General features: G+C 46.9%; 1 protein-coding gene across 1 annotated transcript; it reads left to right on the top strand.

Annotated features, from left to right (window-relative positions):
* The first annotated feature begins 7,188 nt into the window (after window positions 1–7,188).
* On the top strand, window positions 7,189–20,865 carry LOC106835318 (keratin, type II cytoskeletal 2 epidermal-like). The gene is made up of 10 exons (XM_044755568.2): window positions 7,189–7,680; window positions 9,715–9,929; window positions 10,162–10,222; window positions 10,602–10,697; window positions 10,869–11,033; window positions 11,888–12,013; window positions 12,213–12,433; window positions 13,071–13,105; window positions 13,573–13,692; window positions 20,813–20,865. The coding sequence occupies exons 1-10, from the start codon at window positions 7,189–7,191 to the stop codon at window positions 20,863–20,865; spliced, it is 1,584 nt and encodes a 527-aa protein (XP_044611503.2).
* Window positions 20,866–21,618: the final 753 nt, after the last annotated feature.

Genomic DNA, 21,618 nt, shown 5'->3' with positions numbered 1-21,618 from the left:
TCCCCTGACCGGGGCCTCCTGGGAGCTCAGGAAGGGCCAGGCAGGTGGGATGGGCTCTTGGGGTTGGTCTTAGACTGGCCAGAGTTGCCCAAATGGGAGTTGGTAGCTTAGGTGGGGTCACGTCAACTTCGTGCATTCAGAAGCAGCAGATGTGGCTCAAAACACCTCAGAAAAAAGAGCCCGGGGGTTCTTTGCTCTTTCAGTGGACTCCAGCTTCAAACCCTTGGTGAGGACTTCGTTGAGTCTGAGAGCCTCTCCCTGTTCCTAGAGGCTGCGGAGATGGCTTTGAGAAATGCAGAGGCAAGTGTTAGTGGGAATAGATGGCTTCCCCATCCCCAGACCACCAGCCCCAGGTGTGAGGGTGCAGGGCAGGAAGGGGTCTGAAGTCTGCAGGTGGCAAGATGGCAGTACATGAGGCCGACTATTCTAGGATGATCTGCCACTCAGAGAAGGGCCCTGATTGCTGCCCAGGCCTTGGTCAGGTGGGAGAGGTCTGTGGACGCGAGGGCGCAGGCTGGGAAGGAGAAGTGTAGGGGGCCCGGCTGTTTTAGGGTGTATATACCACACACTCACGAACGTGACCTTAGCCAGGGACTACTGTCCCAGACATCTGGGGCCGGAGGGGAGCTTTAGCAGTCTGTGAATCTGAACCTCCCAGGTGGGTAAGGAAATAGATAGGCTCAGGGTGGGCGTGGAAACCAGGCCTCCACCCCCAATTCACACACTGTTTATAAAGGCTTCAGGAACGGTGAGCCGTTCTGGTAACCTTCTGAGGGGAAAGGAGGTGAGGCAGGTAAGACGGCAGGTTTATTGCCTGAGACTCAGTGGTGCGAGTCTCCGTCTGTGGTGAGCAGCTCCTCACTCCTCCTTGCCTGGGCCTCAGTTCCTCTTTTCAGATGGACTCAGACACATGTTATGCTCACGTTGGACTCCAGTAGCTGATTTAGCCTTGCAAGTTCACTCAGGGGCACGGGCCTGGGGCTGAAAGGAATCCGTCTCTAAGCAGGTAATGGACTGAGGGGTCAGCTGGAGGGACAGAGTCCCCTTTCCCTCCTAGGAGTCCCAGGAGACGAGTCCAGCATCTGGCTCACACCCTTCCCGCCAGGGCCTCTGCCGTCCTCCGTCAAACCTGGTAAGTGACTCGTCAGGTCTTGGGCTTCAAAAGGGAGATGGGCGCAGGCAGAAGGATGCTACGAGCTCTATTTCCGTAGGGAACTAGGCTAACTATTCATATCCTGATGAGGTTGCAGAATATGTGGGACACCCTCCCTCTTGTGGTTCCCTCCCTTTCTCTGCTAGTGAGTGAGTCTTAGTAGGAATTTAAATGAGCTTCTTTCCTCCCCTGCACCAAACTCTTTCTTCCCTGTCAACTCAAATGAGAGTCCTTGGACAGCTTGCCTCCTCCAGGAAGCCCACTTGAAGGGAATGCTCATGCTTCTACCAGCTGAGAAGTGGGCAAGGCTTTGTCTCGGGGAGTTGCGAGACTTAAACGCTGAGCTGCTTCTTGGGGGAATCATTGTGCGACACTGGACCAGTCACCTCTCCTCTCAAGGCTGGATTTCTGCACGGGTTAAAGGAGATGGAAGGGGATTATCGCTACATGCCCCCCCAGCTCTGATGAAAGAGCCCTGTCTGTGCTGCTGGGTGGGCCGGTCTCGTTCCTCCAGCCTCCCAGCCCAGTGGGGGATTGGGTACCCAGCCCGAGAGGCACTGCGTGTGGATGGGCACGAGTATCTGAAGCTCTGCGTCGTTTTCACCCCGCTTCATTGTAGTTCTGTAACTGTCTGTCGGACAATGACTGTGGGCAGGGCACTGCACTTGGCTATTTTGGGGATACCAACACTCACAAGACACAGCATGCCACGGGGAGCTCACAGTCCAGCTAGCGGATGGATGAGAACTTTACAAATAGCTATTGAAATAAGACAGCGTGTAATATAGAGCTACTCCGGGAGTACAGTGGTGCCTTAAAATCACCTGGGGACCTCATTCAGCATGCACTTTCCTGCCTGCAACACCCCCTCTCCTCCCTGAGTTTCCACTACAGAGGATTGGAGTGGGGTCTGGAAATATGCATTTTTAACGAGCTTCTAGGGGCTTCTGATACTGGTGATGCAAGGGCCAGGCTTTGAGAAACACTAAGGGAGGCTGAGCGAGCAGACTGTGCTGGGTTTAGTTCGTGGTACCTTAAAGTTTAGTAGGCACTCAATAAAAAATTGATGATCAGATGAAAGACTGTGTGACTTTAGGCAATTTATTTAGCAACTCTGAGCTCAGTGTTTCTGGGGATGTTATGCACAATAATAAACGCCAAATGTTTATTCCATAGGACCTGCGCCATCATAAGAGTGCAGTGCCGTAGGCCACTTATTGTTGTTACTATCATTACCAGAGTTATAGACAGTACTGTGGGACTGAGGAAAGCTTCATAGATGACATGATTTTACATGCAGGCACTGAAGGATATGTGGGATTGATTAAGAAATAATTTTTATTTATTAATTATTAATTATTATTAAGATTAATATTAATTATTGATAAGAAATATTAATTATTAAGAAATTTAAAATTTTTAATACTTATTAAATTTTTAAAATAACATTATTTTTAAATAATATTATTAAATTTTAATTATTAATAAGAAATAATTTATTTTATATAAACTTTTCCAGAATATAGAAGAGGGACACATTTCATCTTGTTTTATAAGGCCAGCAACACCCTGACACCAAAACCAGACAAAGACATTATAAAAAAAGAAACTAAAGACCAAATGTTTCATGAATATAGTTTCAGAAATTCTCAACAAAATATGAGCAAGTAGAATCCAGAAATTATTAAAAAGATAATACATCACGACCAGGTGAGATTTATCCCAGAAATGAAAGGCTGGTTCAACACTCATTGAATCAATTAATGTGTTCACCATATTGACATATTATAGAATAAAAAAATATAAAGTCATCTCAATAGAGGCAAAACATTTTTTTGACAAAATTCAACATCCTTTCATGATTAAAAAACACTTAACAAACTAGGAGTAGAAGGGAACTTCCTTAGCCTGACAAAGGACATCTACAAAAACCTACAGCTAGCATACTTAATGGTAAAAGCCTTAATGCTTGTCCCCTAAGACTGGGAACAGACAAGGATACCTGCTGTTTCTACTCCTACTCAGCAACATACCAGAATTCCTAAACAGCGCAATAATGCCAGACAAAGCAATAAAATCATACAGATTGGAAGGAGGAAATAAAACTGATTTCATTTGTTTATGAGGTGATTATGTCAAAGATTCTGTACAAAAGCTTCTGGAACTAATAACATGAATTTCGGCAAGGTTACAGGCTGCAAACTAGCAGTAAACAATTGAAAATTGAAATTAATAAGGCAGTATCGTTTACAATAGCACCAGGAAAGCATAGTTAGACATACAGGCAAAAAAAAAATCGTGCATCATGTGTATGCTCAAAACTGAAAAACACTGATAAGAGAAATCAAAGAAGACCGAAATAGATGGAGACAGAAACCATATTCATGGATTGGAAGACTCATATTGCTAAGATGTCAACTCTTCCCAATTTAATCTATGCTCAATAAAATCCCAATCAAAATTGCAGCAAGATTTTTTGTAGAGATTGATAAGAATGTACATGGAAATGCAAAATCCCTGAACTAACCAAAATAATTTTGAAAAAAAATGTTAGAGGACTCAGATTACTTGATTTCAAGACATTATAGTAATCAAGACAGTGTGGTATTGGTTAAAGGGTGGACACATAGATTGATGAAACCGAATACAGAGTCAGATATAGACTATAAATATTCTAGAAGAAACCATAAGAGAAAGTCTTTGTGACCTCGGGTTAGGCAAAGATTTCTTAGATGCAACACCCAAATCATAAGCTGTAAGAGAAAAAGATTAAAAATTAAACTTCATCAAGATTAAAAACTTATTCTCTGTGAAATACCCTGTAAAGAAAATGAAAAGACAAGCCACAGCTGGGCAAAAACATTTGCAAAACACATATCTGATAAAGGACTTGTATCTAAAATATATAAAGAATTCTCAAAACTCATTAATAAGAAAACAAAACAAATCAGTATAAATGGGCAAGGCACATTTGTACAGTGATGGAAGGCAACTTGACTTTTGGTGGTGAATATGACGTAAGGAAGTCAAAACATAATGATGCACACCCTGAAATTTACATAACATTATAAACTTACCTCAATACAAAAGAAAGAAAGAAATAGGCAAAAGATTTGAACAGATGCTTCTTCAGAAAAGCGACAGAGATGGTAAATAAAAACATGAAAAGATCCTCAACAGCTTTAGTCGCTAGAGAAATGCAAACTGAAGCCACAATGAGACCCTACAAGCTGTTTTAATGTCTAAAACAAAACAAACAAGCGAAAATACCAAGGGCTGGAGAGGATGCGGAGCAACTGGAACTCTCACGCATTGCTGTCGGAAATGCAAAACTGCACAGGTACTGTGGAAAATAATTTGGCATTTTGTTATGAAATTCAATGTCCACTTACCACAAGGCCCAGAACGCCCCCTCCTAGGCAGGGAGTGTCTGGCGTTACATTTCCATCAGCCTTCCAGTTGTTCCACCTCCTCTGCAACAATGGGTATTGCCAGTCTATGGATGTGTATATTAGCTCATTGTAGTTTTAATAACACATCATAACACTTTTCTGATGGCTGGTGATGATCAACATCTTTTCTTGTGCTTATTGGCCATTTGTACACCTTTTGGGAAGTGTCTGTTCCAATCTTGTGCAGGTTTTTATTGGGTGGCTTGACTTATTATTGAGTTGCAGAGGTTCTTTATATATTCTGGATAACAGTCCTTTGTCAAATAGATGTCTTGCAAATATTTTCTCCCAGTGTGTGGCTTGTCTTTTCATTTTCCTTAATGGCATCTTACAAAGAACAAAAGTTTTTAATGTTGCTGAATTCCAATTTATCAATATTTAAAAATATTTTGGGCTTTCAGGGTCCTAGCTAAGAAATCTTTGCCTACCTAATGGTCACAAATATTCTCTCCTGGAATAAAAGTCTAAGGAGGAAAAGTTAAAAATAGAGAGGGTTGCACAGGCATGTTCTGCTTCTGCCTGGAGCCCGCAGTACCTACTTCTGTTGCTTTTGTCACCGTTAATCTCTTCCGCCTTGACTTGGCCTGTCCCCTCACCTCTGTCTTACTCACAGCCTTCTTGTTTTCTGTGACCCGCCGCAGACCCCTCTTTCCCACGCCTCACATCTAGTGGGGATACTGCCCGCCCCTCCCCCACCCCGGCTCTGTAATGACCCTGCTTCCTCCCCTCTCTGAAGCCTGCTCGAGGTTTACCACCTCCCAGCAGGGCCCCCAGGCCCTGGCTCCTCAGTTTTTATGGAATCCATTCAACATTTATGTACTGAGTTCTGGAATCAGTCAGCCGTGGTTCAAATCCCGCATCTGCTATTTGACTGGTTGTACCATTTGGGCAAAGCACTTAATCTTTTGAATCTTAGTTTCCACTTCCGAAAAGCAAACAAAAATAATAATAATAACGTCTACCTCATAATGCTGCTGTGAGGATTAAATGAGATTGCTGCTGGGGAAAGACACGGACTTTGACATTTAGCTTTGTCAAATGTCAAAGGTAAAAGCTAACATTTCCTGCCATTCTCTTGGACAGTTTCTATAACTCTGGTTAAGCAGTAAGGACGTGTCATTATCACCCCATTTGACAGATGACAAGACTAGGAAGTAGTGGAGCTAGAATGACAAATCAAGGCTCTGATCTTACACCCCACATCATTTCCACTATACCCCAGGCTGTTCTCTTCCTTTAGCTGGATCTCCTCCTGGTGACGGGATTAGGGGTGACATACCAATGGGTGGGGACGGCTACTGAGGCCTGTCTGAGCAGGGAGGGTACATGATTATAGGGTGGGGGAGACAACTCAGCTTCTCCCTGGGGTCCAGAGAAGGAGACCAACTGAGAGAGGTCGCTGAGCCCTGCCAGTGCAAGTGTGCACATACAGGTGTGCAAGATGACCTGTGCCGGGCCTGCAGTTTCAGGCAGAAGAGGAGAATTAAAGGCCCAAGATGGGACCCTAGTCAGTGTGGTGATCTACATTTTCCTGGTCTAGGTGACAGCTAGTGAGAGGAGCTTGAGTCCAGAATATTCCTTCCGGCAGCTGCTCTCATAGTTATGGAGTGACCAAAAGAAGGGATCAGGGTCCTTGGCCTGCCTGAGTGTTTTCTAGAGGAGGGGCTTTCTCGGCTGCCTGCAGAGGAGTCTGCAGCCTCACAGGGCTGGACGCTTCCATTACAAAAATACTACCTGCTCGTTATTTTAAACTTGGAGAAGCAGAAAGATGGAAAATTTAAAAATCAACCATTGCATGAAACAACTAACTCTAACACTTTGATGCTTATATTTTTTTAACCTACTTTTCTAAAATATTTAGGCTTAGTCGTTTTTAAAAAGAATATAGCTATGCTCACACTATATCTCCAGTCCTTGTCCAGCCTTCTTTCTCTGCCTGGGTTTTAGTGTTCATATTGATTATTCAATGTTTGCATAAACCCTGTCACCACCATTTTTATTGTCTGTATAATATTGCATCGATAGACATAGTTTATTTAACTATTCTCTATTCTTTGGGGAAAAACAAATGTTTGGCAGGGAGGCAGAAGCAATTCCCACCAACTATAGAAAATTCCATTGAGTGGGTCTCTTTGAATCGCCATTTTTTCTAGATATCAGTTTGTAATCCATCAACGTCATTGTCCTAAAGCTTCAAGGAGATGTATCTTGAGTTTCAATACCGCTCCGGCAGAAACTGTAAGTGTTGAAACCCCAACAGTCTCAGCAAACACCCTATCTGACAGCTTTGGGTGGGATCACACACACTTCACAGTGCCTAGGTCAGCAGATAGTTGATAGATAAGTAATAATTAGAAAACCCTGCTAACTAAGCAATCATTATTTGACATACTGTTCCCAAGCAGATAGTGTTATTTATTTTCTTGTCACTTTCAGCTTCAGGGGAGCCAAACCCAGGAACCTGTCCTTGGCCAGCTGCCAACCCCAGGAACTATATAAGGGGAGTCCTCCGCACCCCAGCAGGGAAACACCGAGACACCTCCTTCCCACCTTCTTGGTGTCACTCACTCCTCTTGAGTCACCATGAGCAGGCAGGTCTATGCCATGAGGTGCCAGAGGGGAAGCTTCAGCAGTGGCTCGGCCACCCTACCGGGAGGGTGCTGGAAAAGGGCAGGGAGCTCGCTGTCAGTCCGCAAGAGCAGCGGCGGCTGCCACGGCTCTGCCCACCCTGGAGGTTACAGTAGTCCGAGTCTCGTCAGCCTTGGTGGGAGCAAGAGCATCTCCGCCTGTGTAGCTGGAGGCCTGGGCCCTGGTGGCAGTCTGGGAAGCTACAGGGGTGCGTGTTTGGGGAGGGGCAGCCTCTGTGGGGTGGGCTTTGGCCTCGGAGGTGGTTTTGGAGGTCTGGGGTCTGCAGGCCCAGCAGTCTGCCCTCGGGGCATCCAGGAAGTTGTAACCAACCAAAGCTTGTTGGAGCCTCTGGATGTGAAGATTGACCCTGAGGCGCAGGAGGTGAAGCAGCAGGAGCGGGAGCAGATCAAGGAACTCAACAACAAGTTCGCCTCCTTCATTGACGAGGTGAGTGCTAATGCCTGGAGGCCGGCCAGCCAGGCCCGAAATACTCCAGGGACCTGCAGAAAGGTCTTTCTGCAATGGTGGAAATGTGGCCAGTGGCTTCCGTATCGGACAGTGCAGGTCTAGATTATCTGAGGTCAACTAGTTCCGTCCCTGTCTCTTAAAGTTGGCCCTGGTGGAAGGTGCCCACTTTGTTTCTCACGTTCTCCAAGCCTCCCTGGGAGACTGGATCTGACCCTCAGCAACCTGTCACTGCCAAGTCAAACTGAGGGCCTTGCAGACTCACCCTGAAATAAAGGTGATCCCTCCTGCATGCATAGTAGGTTAGAGCGGGCTGACAGGTCCGGGCTTAAAGAAGTCGGATGGGTCAGTGGGTGTCTTGTAAGTGGATGCATTGACGTTGACAAATGGTTTCTTCCCCGTAAGTTGCCACAGGATTCTGTATCTAGGAGGTTATCTCTGAGCAAACTGGCATTTCCATTCTCAAAGCCAGAGAGCGGAGACCACAAAAATCAGACAGTGCCCATTTAATGGGCTCTGGAAAAGGAGCATGGGGCCCATGCAAATGACTTGGCCAGGTGATTTTTCAATGCTGTTGGTCAGGCTGGGAGTGGTGAACGACATTTACAGCCCTGAAGAACGCTGACCTTCAGATCTCATCCAGTCTCGACACCAAAATGAGGCCAGACTTCTTATGCCAGCTATGCCAAACAATTGCTCGGACCAACCTTGGATAGAGGTTTACTTTGAATAGCCCGGGGGGAGATGAGGGGCAGGAAGGCTGCATCCTGAGTTTGCACCACTGAGAAGGTCAGGCCTGTCTGGGAGGAAGGCTCTAGTTCTGCCTACCCCCACCTTTCTCAGGGTGCTCTTCCTTAGGGAGGAGCTGCTATGGATTTGCACTGTTGCATAGACTCAGAGCCGGGAAAACATCAGGAGAAGCCAGTGAGAAGTAAAGTAGAACTGGCGAATGTGCCCAGAGCTCTGGGTTTAGGGCAACCTTACCAGGTTAGATGGTGCATTAAAGAACTCTGCTCTTTCTTGGTGACCACGCTTGATAATGCTGTACTGTATAAGGGAAATTTGCTGAGAGAGTAGAATTTAAGTGTTCTCACCAAAATAGAAAAAGAAAAGGTAAATATGCAAGATGATGGAAGTGTTAATAACTTGATTGCGGGAATCCTTTCACAATGGATACCCATGTCAAATCATCACGTTGTACACTTTAAATATATCACAATTTTATTGTCAATTACACCTCAATGAAGCTGAAAAAAGACAAGGTGGGAAAGTGTATAGGTTCCTGCTTCATTAAAGCTCTGGCTGGGGGAAAAAGTGAACTAAACCATGTTCTTCTTTGGTTTGCTGTGCTGTGAGATGGGGGCGGGAGGAGGGGGAGGAGGAGGGCTGAGGTTTTCTCACTGTGCAGAGAAAGTGTCCCGCGCTTTACCAGGAAGGTGCTCAAAAAATTCGAGGTACTTATTAACTGTTAATTCTTCTCTTTTGCCACTCATTGCACTGTCACTTGCAATGTCAGGAAAACACTGAGGAGGGTGAGGAAAGGGACTGTTTTGTCTGCATCAAACAGTCGAGGCTGTTTGGTAAAAGCACATTCCCAAGAGTGAGTGGTTTTGTTGGCTTATTGATGAGTCTTCTGACATCTCCTCTTTCCGAATGATCTGGGCCAGTGGTTCTCATACTTTGGAGGGAATCAGAATCAGCTAGGAATCTTGGTAAACAGTCTAGGAATCTCGGTAGCCTAGACTCCATCCTGCATTAAGACACCTGGTCCTCCATGTTGTGTATGACCTTCCAAGTGATGGATTCTAATATTCTCTAGAGTTTGAGCACCCCTGCTCTAAGCAATTGTCAGTTTCCACATACCTGAAATCTACCCAAATAATAGGGCTAACTAAACTCTACCATAGCATGTTGAGAATTAATGCCTCACTCGTCACTCTTGCCAGGCCAGCAGGGATTTCTCAAGCCCACTCTGGCTGTCTCCTGGGACTGAGCCCGTGGACTTCCTGTTTCCAGGTGCGGTTCCTGGAGCAGCAGAACCAGGTGCTACAGACCAAGTGGCAGCTGCTGCAGCAGCTGGATGTCAGCATCCGCACCCCCAGCCTGCAGCCCGTCTTGGAGGGCTATATCGGCAACCTCAGGAGGCAGGTGGACAAGTTCATGGCAGAGAAGACCCGGCAGGAAGCAGAGCTGAAGACCATCCAGGATTCCGTGGAGGAATACCAGAAGAAGTGAGTGAGCAGGCGAAGGTGGGACAGTTGGTGTTGGGCCAAAATGCATGTGGCTCCCAGGTCTAGGTCTGAAAGAAGTGCTATGGCCTAGAACTGGCCTCTTTACAGGAATCCTTGGGATCTCTTTCTGTTTGTTTTTTTCTTGTGAATCTGTTTGTGGATGTAAGTTCAGGGCAGAGAAAACGGAATGTCTTGAAACCTAACAGTCTTCCTATCTACTGAATCCCACCAGATACAAAGCAGAAATCAACAGCAGGACAAATTCTGAGAATGACTTTGTGGTGTTGAAGAAGGTGAGGCGGCTGGCTTTCTCCCCTAGGTCTCAGTTCTGATATTCTCACCCTGCTGGGCGCTGGGCTCAGTTTCCTCAGCTGTGAATAATCTCCTACCCCAGTTAACCTCCAGGTCAGCACAGTGCTGGGTACAAGACTGTATTAAATAATAAGAATGAAGACATTGATTTCTGGCTCAAAAGTCCTGTTCTCAACTTCTTAAGGATGTCATCACTCAGCCTCCAAATCCACTTGGCACTGTCCCCACTCTGCTAGTTTCTGGGTGGAGAATTGATCCTCCCTCAGTGCTTGCCTATGGATGCTGTTCTCCCTCTGGCATCCTGACAGCGCAGGTCAAGTTCTTCCAGCCCCCTGGAGCCCGCTCCTTCCTTTCTTTTAGGATGTTGACAGTGCCTACGTGGTCAGGGTGGACCTCAGTGCCAAGGTGGATGCCCTGCAGCAGGAGATCGAATTCCTGCAAGTCCTCTATGCTGCCGTAAGTTTGGGGCTTAAGCTTTCTGGGAGCCCCTGGGCTGCTTGGAAAACCAAGGAAAAGGGAGAAGGTTCCCTGGTCTGCCCCTGGGGGGCTGGTGGTGAGTTGGCTCTGGGAACCCAAAAGGGGGGTGCTGAGTGTTTCCTGAGGACTCACCCCTGTCCTACTGCACAGGAGCTGGCCGAGGTGCAGCAGGCAGTCAGCACCACCAACGTGGTCCTCTCCATGGACAACAATCGGCACCTGGACCCGGACAGCATCCTTTCTGAGGTCAAGGCCCAGTATAAGGAAATCACCCAGAGGAGCAAGGCTGAAGCAGAGGCCCTGTACCAGACCAAAGTGCGTACCTGGAGAAGTATCCTGTGCTGGGTTATGCCCAGAGGGCGTGTAGGGTCCCCATTCCTGCCATTAGGGATTTACCTGCTCCATTGGCTTTGTGTTTGGTGGGGTCACCTGACCTTATATGTCCTGTGCTGGAGATTAGTGGGGAGGGCTACTGTGGAAGTCTTGGGATCAGCTACCACTGGAAGTTACCAGGGCTCTGGCATCCTGGGGATTTGCCTGTCCTACACTGGGGTAGCTGACTCAATGCTGCAGACCCAGGCACATTTGGAGACAACAAGGTGGCTTTTAAACCAGTACAGTCAGCTCTTCATTCCACGAACCGTGGGAGCCAATGTTTCAACCAGGCCTGCTTCCTTCTACCTGCACATGCTCCCCGCTGCCTTCCCAGCCCACGTCTATGGAAGCACATCTTCAGGAAGCCTGACCTTCCTTATACCCACCTTAGTGGAATGCAGTTTATGGTGGTTCTTTGACAGAAATAATAATGCCAGGTCCACACATGAAATAGTTGGAGCCTTCTTCCCATTGTGGATGGCCTGTTGCTATCGATCCCTTCCAGGTCTGACTGGGAAGGACAGACCAGGGTGTATTCTTGTCTAGATTGGGGTAGGTGATCTTTGCTAGTTCCTATCTAAGCTGTATGGGAATGTTCCGTTCCCTCAGCTAGACCACACATTCCCAGCAGACAGGAATGGGTCTCCTCTTGAGATTGCTTCCAGCCACAATGACCAGGCTGGGCAGGACTTACGAGTCCTGGTTGAACTTAGAGACTTAGAGAGCCGGGGTGAGGAGCCCTGGGTCGGCTCTCCCTCTGCTATCTTTTCACTCTTGCCTTTTCCGGGTTCCAGTACCAGGACCTCCAGGTCATTGCCGGGAGAAAGAGTGATGACCTCCAAGTGATGAAGATGGAGGTCAGTGAGCTGAACCGAGCCATCCAGAGACTTCAGGCAGAAATCGCCAACCTCAAGAAACAGGTGGGGCACCAACTTGGCAGTGGTGGCCTTTGGGGGAAGTGGGGAGGTGGGCTCATGATAGATTTTTTCCCCTATTTTTCTGTATTCTCACATCTTCCACAATAAATTATGAAGGTGGGCAAGAGAGAAGCACAGTCAGGTACAGGTAGGTCCCTGATCTCCTGTGCGCCACTTACCACCTGCTATTGGCCCTTGGCAGAGCGCCGCCCTGCAAGACGCCATCCTACAGGCAGAGTGGAAGGGTGAGGTGGCCCTTAAAGATGCTCAGGACAAGCTGGCTGAGGTGGAGGCCGCCCTGCAGCAGGCCAAGGGGGAGCTGGCCCGGCTGCTGCGCGACTACCAGGAGCTGCTGGGAGCCAAGCTGTCCCTGGACGTGGAGATTGCCACCTACCACAAGCTGCTGGAGGGCGAGGAGAGCAGGTGAGCAGCCCAGGCGGGGAGAGGATGGGCGAGTGCCCGTCGGTAGTGACCCTGTGTCAGCCTTCTCACCTGTATCATGGGACAATGAATTAACTCACTCATTCCTGAGCTTCATCAATAGTTGGGGGGTGTCTAATCGGGGCCTTTGTCAAAAATGCCCGTGATTAGCATAGCCCCAGGCCCTGTATGGAGTCCTTAACTCCTCCAAACTTTCCCTCTGGACCTCTGGGTCAAAAGGAAAAGTGGGAAGATGTCCCTGCCTTTGAGAAAGACAGAGCAAAAAGACACAGCTTTCCTTAGTTTTGCCCAGTGTGGCAAGGCTGACTGAGCCCAGGCTGGGGAAGGGATGGAGAGGGGCCAGGCTGGGGGACCGGGGGAGCGAGGAGCAGTGGAGCGAGTCCAGGAACAGTGGCGATGAGCCCCCTGCGGGTGGGGAGCACGGGCAGGGGAATGGAGGACAGCTGTCCTCGTCACTCCAGCGGGGAACTGACACAATTCTGGGGCCCAAGTATTTTTCAGAGTGAGACAATTACAAATTATGCATCGGACCAAGGGTCTCCTTCCTTCTGGGAGTGGTCCTCCCCTGAGCCCCAGTCAGAAGATTTACTGACCATTCTGATTGTTTCTGTGCCAACAGGCTGTCTGGAGAAGTCACCAACAGTGTGAGCTACGGTGAGTAACCGTGGGTTCCACTTCGCTGGCCAGTCGGGAGTCACCCTTGCCCTTTCTTGACAAAAGGAGGAAAGAGCCCTCCGATAGGAGCCTGGGGGCTGGGGCCCTGACCTCACCGTGTGGACACTGGCTGTGTGGTCTTGTCTTGCGGTCCCAAGGAGGGGATTCGAATAGAGGAGCTCTGAGGTTCCCTTTGCATCTAGGATCGCATGCTCACCTCCAGGCAGGGGAAGTGGAGGTCCTGCCTTCAGGACCCCCTGAGTGTGGTGGTGGAGAGATGGCCCAGATGGAGGGATGGGCATCCGGCATTGGGAGCCGGTGGGAGCCCTGGCATTGGTGGCCCTTGTTGCTTTATGAGACGCTTCAGGGAGCTGCCCCTCGACGCTCTGTGAGAGATGGGTGTTAGGGATTGAGAAGGCATGTAGGCATGCCCAGAGCTGCCCTACCCACCTTCTGCCTCCCCACAGCTGTGATGTCAAGCACAGTCTCTACTTCCCGTGCGACCTCTACTTCCCATGCAACCACGTTTGGCTTCAGCTCAGGGGACAGAGCCTCCTCGAGGGGAGGCAGCGCCCTCAGAGAACCGGGTGTGGCATCTGGGTCTGCGTCCAGGGCTGCGGGGTCTGCAGGGGCCAGCGGGAGCTCCCAAGGATCTGGACCTCAAGTTGCGAATTCTGGAGACAGCGATGCTGCCATAGGAAATGAGGAGTCCGGTTCAACGAGAAACCAGGGCTCCAGCTTAGGGCACAGAAACCTGTAGGTCCCCCACACCCCCCAGAGGCAAAGTGGAATCTTCCAGCCCTGATCTCATGGCATCCAGCGACCCGATCATTTCACATATCTGCTCTGGCCCTACTCCCACCTGTTTATTTTCTTTGGCAATTTGGAGACAGATTCCTGGGTCAAAACAAATTTTCTTTCCCCACACATCCAAATGTTGGGGCCCCGTAGGAAACCCTTCACAGGCCGCGTCAACGGGTCTGCAGGCCTCAGTCACTTTCTCCCCTGCCCGCCCTGCGCCCCCACAGCGCTGCCAGTCCATGCCCTCCCCTTCTGAGGTGCAGAAGCTAAAGCTCTTCTTCTCCCTCCGTCCTGAAGTACCGGCACACACCCTTTTCCATCATCACACTCAACTCTCAGTTAGCCACCTTAATGGGGGTCAGCCTTTATACCGACAATCTGCGACGGTTTATCATGATCTTGTTTTGATTTGATTTTCTGAAGCCCCATCTGAGCCATCCTGGGGCCTCCGGACTCTGCCTCCCATAGATTCACAGACCCCGGTGTTCACCAAAGGAGGAGGAGACAGGAAGGTCTGTGGGGACCCGGGGGTGCAGGCATGCCAGCCGGGCCCCACCCCTTTCGCTGAGTGGCCACTGTGGATATCCACCTGGATGTAACGTGAGGGATGGCTGAGTTCATGTTCTCCCCTCCTCCAGGGGGGAGAGTAAAAATATAACAATAACAAATGTGTCTTAGGACCACGCTCCAGGAGGAGTCCAGTTTGAAATAAACATCCAGTGTGACCTGCTGGGCTAGACAGGGCGCGAACAGAGCCCTGGGCCCCAGCTGTCAGTGGAGGTCTTCTCCTGTGTTTCCTTTTAAAGAGTTGCCTGCATTCACCTCCATACGCTCAACCCCCTCCCCGCCATACTTTCCAATAAACTTCGCGGGAAATTCATTCTGTTTGGGAAGTCATAAAATATGCGCTAATCAGATGAGCCCTGAGTCTGGTTCACCCCCACCGCCTCCCTGAAGCACGCGCGCATGCGCACACACGCACACGTACGCGCTCTGTTCCCCCTACTCCATCACCTGTGCTGACGAAAGGGCCTTGTATCTCTATTTAGCTTTGGAAGGAGAGCAAAATGACCCGTACTTCCTCTCTTTATTGGGAAAGCTCAGCTTCTGTTTTTAAAATAGTGAACTTCAGGTCCTCAGCCTTGCTTGGCAGCCAAGCTGGGGTCATTATTGCCTAATTAAGGGGTAATGGTGTTGCTCTCATTATTGCTGTGAGGGTTATTATCAGGTAAATGGCCAAAGGTTGTGGAGCGGGGAGCAGCGCCTGCGGGCTCAAGTCTAGAGTTCAGCTCTGTTGCCCTCTGTTGCCTTGTCTCCTGCCGCGTCCAGAAAGCAGTTCCCAGCCTAGCAGCCGGGGGTCCAGCGGCGTTGGTTGGGAGAGAGGTCATCAGTTACCCGACGGGACGGGCACAGCTCCTGGTTCCAGCAAGCCCTAGGCTCCTGGAGAGGAAGCACTCATTCAACCATCATCTATTGAGCACCTACTATGTGCTAGACTGTTCTTGACACTGGTACAAGGTGACAAGACCTTTGTCCAGCAGGAAGCCAGGGGAGCGCGTGTGCAATGGGAGTGCAGTGATCTGAGTGCTGTCCCGGGGAAGTGCGTCAGGAACAAGGCGCCAGACTGGGAGGACGCAGACTTCCCGATGGAGAGCCCCAGAAGCTGAAACCGCAAACCTGAGAGACGAGGAGGAGTCAGCCAGGGGGAGGGGGTGCTTTAGATGGAGGTGCCACATCCTCTGTGACAAGAGCCAAGCACATCGTAGGTGGTCAATCAATATAGGCTGAATAAAGGACAGGAGGCTGACAAGAGTTCTTTCAAGGACGGGAGGTCTGGTGAAGGCTGGAGAGAGAAGGGGAAGGGGAGGGGGGTGGGGCCAGATCATGAGATGAGAGGCTTCTGGGTAAATTGACAAACTTGTTCTGCTTTCCTGGGACAATCCTGGCTTTAAAAGTGAAAGTCTCGTGTCTCAGGACCCAACTCAGTCGCAGGCAAACCAGCAAGGCTGGTCATCCGGTCGCTGCGCTCTCAAGCGATTTGGCCTCCGCCGCGCGGCGTTAAACAGCGGAGGGATACGGAGGAGCGCTCCTCCAGCAGACGGAGCGCGCCCGAGCCGGCCGCTCCTCGCTCAGCAGCGTTTCTCCCCTTCTTCTGGGGGGGTAGAAAGTGTGGGGGCGCGCGTGTCCACCCACCTAAAGACTGTATTTCCAAGCCTCCTTTGAGGATAACGGTGACCGTGAAACTAACTTCTGGACAATGGAATGTGAGCTAAAATCACATCATGCTCCGGATAGTGCCTTTAAAAGGCAGAGCCCCTGCGAGCGGGGTCCCAAGAAGAAAGCGCGAAGAAGTCAAAGAAACCCCACCAGCTCAGGCCCTGCCCTAGACCTTTCGAGTAAGGATCTCAACGTCGGGGAAATGGGTTATTTGAAAAAGACCTCAGGCAGTAGGTTAATAGCATGGGCTCCACAGTGGACTGCCCGGCTTCCATTCCTGGCTCCCAGCTGTGTGATTTTGTCCAAAGCGACTTAACCTCTTTGTGCCTTAGTTTCCTTGTCTGTAAAAAGTATATGTTAATTGCACCTCCTTGATAGGGTTATTTTGAGTATTAATGTGCTCAGAACAGTACCTGACACCTAGTAAGAGCCCAATAAATGTTGTAAGATGGTAACACCTTGCAAGACGGTAGTACAATATCACAACCAGGATATTGACATTGATGCAGTTAAGGTACAGAACATTTCCATCACAACAAGGATCCCTCATGCTGTTCTTGTATAGATACACCCACACTGCCTGTGACATCCCCTCATTTACCCTTGGCAACCACTGATTGGTTCTCCATTTCTGTATTTCAGGAATGTTATGTAAATGGAATTGTACAGTTCGGAACCCTTTGCTTTTTCCACTCAGCATAATTCTCTGGGGATTCATCCAGGTCCTTGTGTATATCAATCGTTTGTTCCTTTCCACTGCTGAGGAGTACGCATGGTATGGATGCACCACAGTTTGTCACCCATTGAAAGGCATCTGGATTGTTTGCATTTTTGGCTATTATGAATAAAACTGCTATAAACATTTGTCTGCAGGTTTTTCTGTGAACGTAAGATTTCATTTCTCTCAGATAAATGCCCACGTGTGTCATTGCTGGGACGTATGGTAGTTGCATATTTAGTTTTTAAAAAATTGCCAAGCTGTTTTCCAGAGTGGCTGCACCATTTTACACTGCCACTAGCAATGTATGAGAGACCCAGTTTCTCGTCAGTGTTTGGTGTTGTCACTGAAGTTTGTTTTAGCCAATCTGAGAGATGTGTAGCGATATCTCATTGTGGTTTAAATTCGCATTCCCGTAATGGCTAATGGTGTTGAAAATCTCTTCATGTGCTTAGCTGCCGTCTGTCGATCCTCTTCAGTAAAACGTCTCTTCATGTCTTTTGCCCATTTTCCAATGAAATTGCTTGTTCTTTTATTGTTGAGTTTTGAGATTTCATGATATATTCTAGATTCTAGTCCTGTGTTGGATACGTGGTTTGCAAATAATTTCTCCCAGTCTCTAGCTTGTTTTTTTTTAGCCTCTTAACAGGGTCTTGGCAGAGCAAAATTTTTAATTTTCATGAGGTCCAATTTATTAATTTTTTTCTTTTATGGATCATTCTTTCGATATCAAGTCAAAGAGCTCTTTATCACCCTAGATCCTGATTTTCTCCAAAAGCTTTTTAGTTTACATTTTAGGTTTCAATCTGTGATCCATTTTGAGTTAATTTTTGTATAAAGTGTGAAACTTAGGTTGAGGATTTGTTTGCTTGATTGATTTTTGGCTTATGGATGTTCAATTGCTCCAGCATCATCTTTTGAAAAGACTCTTTCCTCCATCGAGTCACTTTTGACCCTCTCTCCAAAATTAACTGGAGTCCATTTATCTATTTTTTCTTTTGTTGCTTGTGCTTTCGATGTCCTTTATGGGTTGAATTGTGTCCTTCAAAGAAGATGTGTTGAAGTCTTAACATCTACTACCTCTGAATGTGACCTTATTTGGAAATAATATTGTTAAAATTTTTTCTTTGACCCATGAATTGTTCAGAAGTATGTTGTTTAGTTTCCAAGTGTTTGGAGAAATCGTTTTTTAAAAATTGATTTCCAGTTTCATTCTTTGTGGTCAGAGAATACACTCTGTATGATTTAAATTCTTTTCAATTTGTTGAAGTTTGTTTTATGGCCCAAGATATAGCCTATCTTGGTATATGTTCCATGGACACTTGAAAAGAATATTTGTTCTGCTTTTGTTGGGTACAGTATTCTATAAATATCAGTTAGATCCTGTTGGTTGATAGTGTTGGTGAGTTCTTTTATATCCTCATTGATTTTCTCTCTAGTTGTTCTGTTAATTGTTGATAGAAGAATATTGAAGTCTCTAAATTTAATTGTGGTTTTGTCTATCTCTTCTCTTAGTGCTCCAGTTTTTGCTTCACATACTTTGTAGCTCTTTCATTTGGTGCATACAAATTAGGATTGCTATTTCTTCTTGGTAGATTGGCCCTTTTACATTATATAATATCTCTCCCTGACTTGTAATTTTCTTTGCTCTGAAGTTTACTTTATCTGATGTTAACATAGCCACTCCTATCTTCCTTTGATTAACATTTGCATGATGTATCTTTTTTCTATCCTATTTCTTTCACTTTGCATGTATCATGATATTTGAAGCAAGTTTTTTTTGTAGACAGCATATAGTTGGCGCATGTTTTTTAATACACTCTGACAACCTCTGTCTTTTAACTGGTGTATTAGACCCCTTATATTTAACGTAATTGTTGATGTGTTAAGGCTTAAGTCTGTCATTTTATTTTTTGTTTTATATTTGTTCTTTGTTTTTCAATTCTGTTTTTTCCCCCTGATTTCCTGTGGGTTATTTGAACCTTTCTAAGAGCTCATTTTGATTTATCTGTAGCGGTTTTGAGTATATGTCTTTGTATGGCATTTTTAGTGATTGCTTTAGGTATTATGTTATATATACATAACTTATGACAGTCTACTGCTGTCACCATTTTACCAGTTCAACTGAAGTAAAGAAACCTTAACTCTCTTTACATCCCTTTGCCCTCTCTCATTATAATATAATTTCTTAAGTATTTCCTGTAAATACACTTAGAATCCCATGAGACAGGGTCGTAATTTTTGCTTCAATTATCAAACATAACTTAAAAAATTCAAGAGGAGAAGGAAAGTCTATTGTACTTACCCATCTTTTTTATTACCTTCTTCTTTCCTCCTTCATGTTCCCCAGGTTTCTTCTTTGATCATTTCCTTTTTGTTTAGAGAAATTCCTTTTGCCATTTTTTTTAAGATAGGTCTGCTGGCAACAAATTTTCTTAGTTTTCCTTCATCTGAGAATGTTTTGATTTCCCCTTCCTTCCTGAAAGATGCTTTTGCTGGATATAGGAAAATGCACTGATAATTCTTTGCTTTCAGCACTTGAAAAATATTGTGCCACTCTCCTTTAGCCTCCATGGTTTCTGATGAGGAAACTGTTATCCTTCAGAATAGTTTCACTTATAGATAAGCTATTGTTTCTCTTTTGCTGTTTTCATGATTTTTCTTCATCCTTAGTTTTCAGAATTCTGACTATGATATATCTTGGTGTGGATTTCTTTGAGTTTATCCTGTTCAGATTTGCTCAGCTTCTTAAATCTGTAGGTTTATGTCTTTTGCCACATTTGGGAAATTTTCAGTCCTTATTTCTTTGAGTAACTTTTCAGCCAATCCTCTTTCTTCTCTTCTGGAACGCCAATGACATGAATATTAGATCTTTTGTTATAATCCCACAGGCCCCTGAGGCTTAGTTTACTTCTTCATTTTCCAGTCTATTTTCTCTCTGTTATTCAGGTTGGGTAATTTTTGTTGTTCTGTCTTCCAGTTCACAGATTCTTTCCTCTGGCCCCTTTATCCTGCTGTTAAACCCATCCTTTGAGTTTTTTATTTGGTTATTGTATTTATCAGTTCTAAAACTTCCACTTCGTTCTTATTGATATCTTTTATTTCTTTTTGAGATTTCTCTTTTTTCATCTGTTTAGCGTTTCTTAATTGCTGTTAAAGCATTTTTATGATGGCTGCTTTAAAATCTTTGTCAGATGTTTCTAACATCTGTGTTGCCTTGTTGTTGTCATCTATCTTTTTTCATTCGAGATCTTCCTTATTCTTGGTGTGACAAGGGATTTTTGATCAAAACTTGGGCATTTTGGATCTTATTCAAATCTCTTGTTTTAGGTGACTTCTTCTGACATTGCCCTAGCAGGGGAAAGTTGTGGGTTGCACCCTGTTACTGCCAGGTCAGGGTAGAAGTCTAGGCTCCCCATGTGGTGTCCACAAATATTGGATGGATTTTGGACTTATTCCTGCCTGGTGGCGATGACAGTACCAGCTCCCATTGTGGCCTTTCCCGACATCACCCAGTTCCTGGGGGAAGGGGGCAGTTGGGGCCTCATTATAGCCTGGTCAATAGGGAGTCTAGGATTCCCACTCTGCCCTAGCTGGAGCGGGTCGGGGCAGGGCTGCAGTGTTTCAGTGGTGTTTGGCTGGAGTAGAGTGGTTACTCTCTATAAGCTTTCTATCTAGGCTGCCCCATTCCTGGAGCTTGGGCTGGAAAGATTGGGCTTTTGTTAGGGCTTTTAATAAATCTGTGCCCTTCCAGGTTGCTGCTTTCTTCGGCACCAAGTCTGCAACATGTGAAAGAAATAGAAAATGCAGGGAACTCACCGCCATGTCGTTCTTTGGCTCCCAAGATCCCTAGCTGGTGTGCCTTCTTCTCTCCACCTTTCAGAGTCTTCTTACATTTGTTTCATATATAAAGTCCAGGTTTTCAGTTGTTGTAAGTGGAAGAATGGTGTTCACGCCATTTCCCCTGTTAGAGCAATGTCGGAAAAAGTATGTCTACTCCATCTTCCTGGATGAGAAGTACTAAATATTCTTTTACAACGTGATTTTTTTTTTTTTTGCCTCTGGGGGAGATGGGAATTGATTTCCTGCCTCCTTGGTGTTGAACCCATCTGAGCCACCTGCCCTAGAGGCTGGGCCAGGCTAATGGCAGCACTGCCCCTCTGTGGGAAGTGGGACTGACTTAGCAATTGGGTGAAGATTAGATAAGGGGTCAGCTGGCATTGAGTTTCCTGTGGCGAAGGCAGTGGCAGGATGTGAAATGTAAGGGGCTCACTAATTGAAAACCCACTTCAAAGAGTTTTAAGGACAGAGGCTAAGGACTCTGTTGTTAGGGGGAATGATTTCAAGGGGCCCCTAAGAGTCTTCTTGTCCCCTCCCTGACTTCCTGAGGATCCCTCGCCCCCGTGGCTCTGCACAGTGAGTAAAGAGGACTAGACAAAGGATGGGATCTGGAGCTTGTCCTCAAGAAACTTTCTGGCTGTCGGGGAAGATTGGTACGCCCCTGGAACACAGGTGGAGCTACTGCACTAGAACAGAGACGTAGTACAATTTGGGAGGCTTGCCAGACAGGAGGGGCTGCGTTGAGATGAGCGACCAGAGAAGGTTTCCCAGGGTGCCCCTGCGGCAGGCTCACAAGGTGAGAAGGCCAGGGTGGGGGAGGGGAAGTGAAGGTCACGCAGGGGTGAGGAGCTGGCCTTGCAGAGATGGCCTTCACAGCCCTTAGGGGGTGATGGCAAGCCTGTGACAGCAGTTTGTAGTTTTGCTGAGACACAGGTCT

The sequence above is a fragment of the Equus asinus genome, chromosome 22 (genome assembly GCF_041296235.1).
Source record: "Equus asinus isolate D_3611 breed Donkey chromosome 22, EquAss-T2T_v2, whole genome shotgun sequence".
Classification (NCBI taxonomy): Eukaryota; Metazoa; Chordata; class Mammalia; order Perissodactyla; family Equidae; genus Equus; species Equus asinus.
This window is presented reverse-complemented; position numbering and strand designations above follow the sequence as displayed.

Bases quoted from the DNA above. Each gene is read 5' to 3' on its own strand.
- LOC106835318 (XM_044755568.2), top strand. From the start codon at position 7,189: ATGAGCAGGCAGGTCTATGCCATGAGGTGCCAGAGGGGAAGCTTCAGC. The intron at 7,681-9,714 runs GTGAGTGCTAAT...TCCTGTTTCCAG, and splicing joins TCGCCTCCTTCATTGACGAG to GTGCGGTTCCTGGAGCAGCA. The intron at 11,034-11,887 runs GTGCGTACCTGG...TCCGGGTTCCAG, and splicing joins AGGCCCTGTACCAGACCAAA to TACCAGGACCTCCAGGTCAT.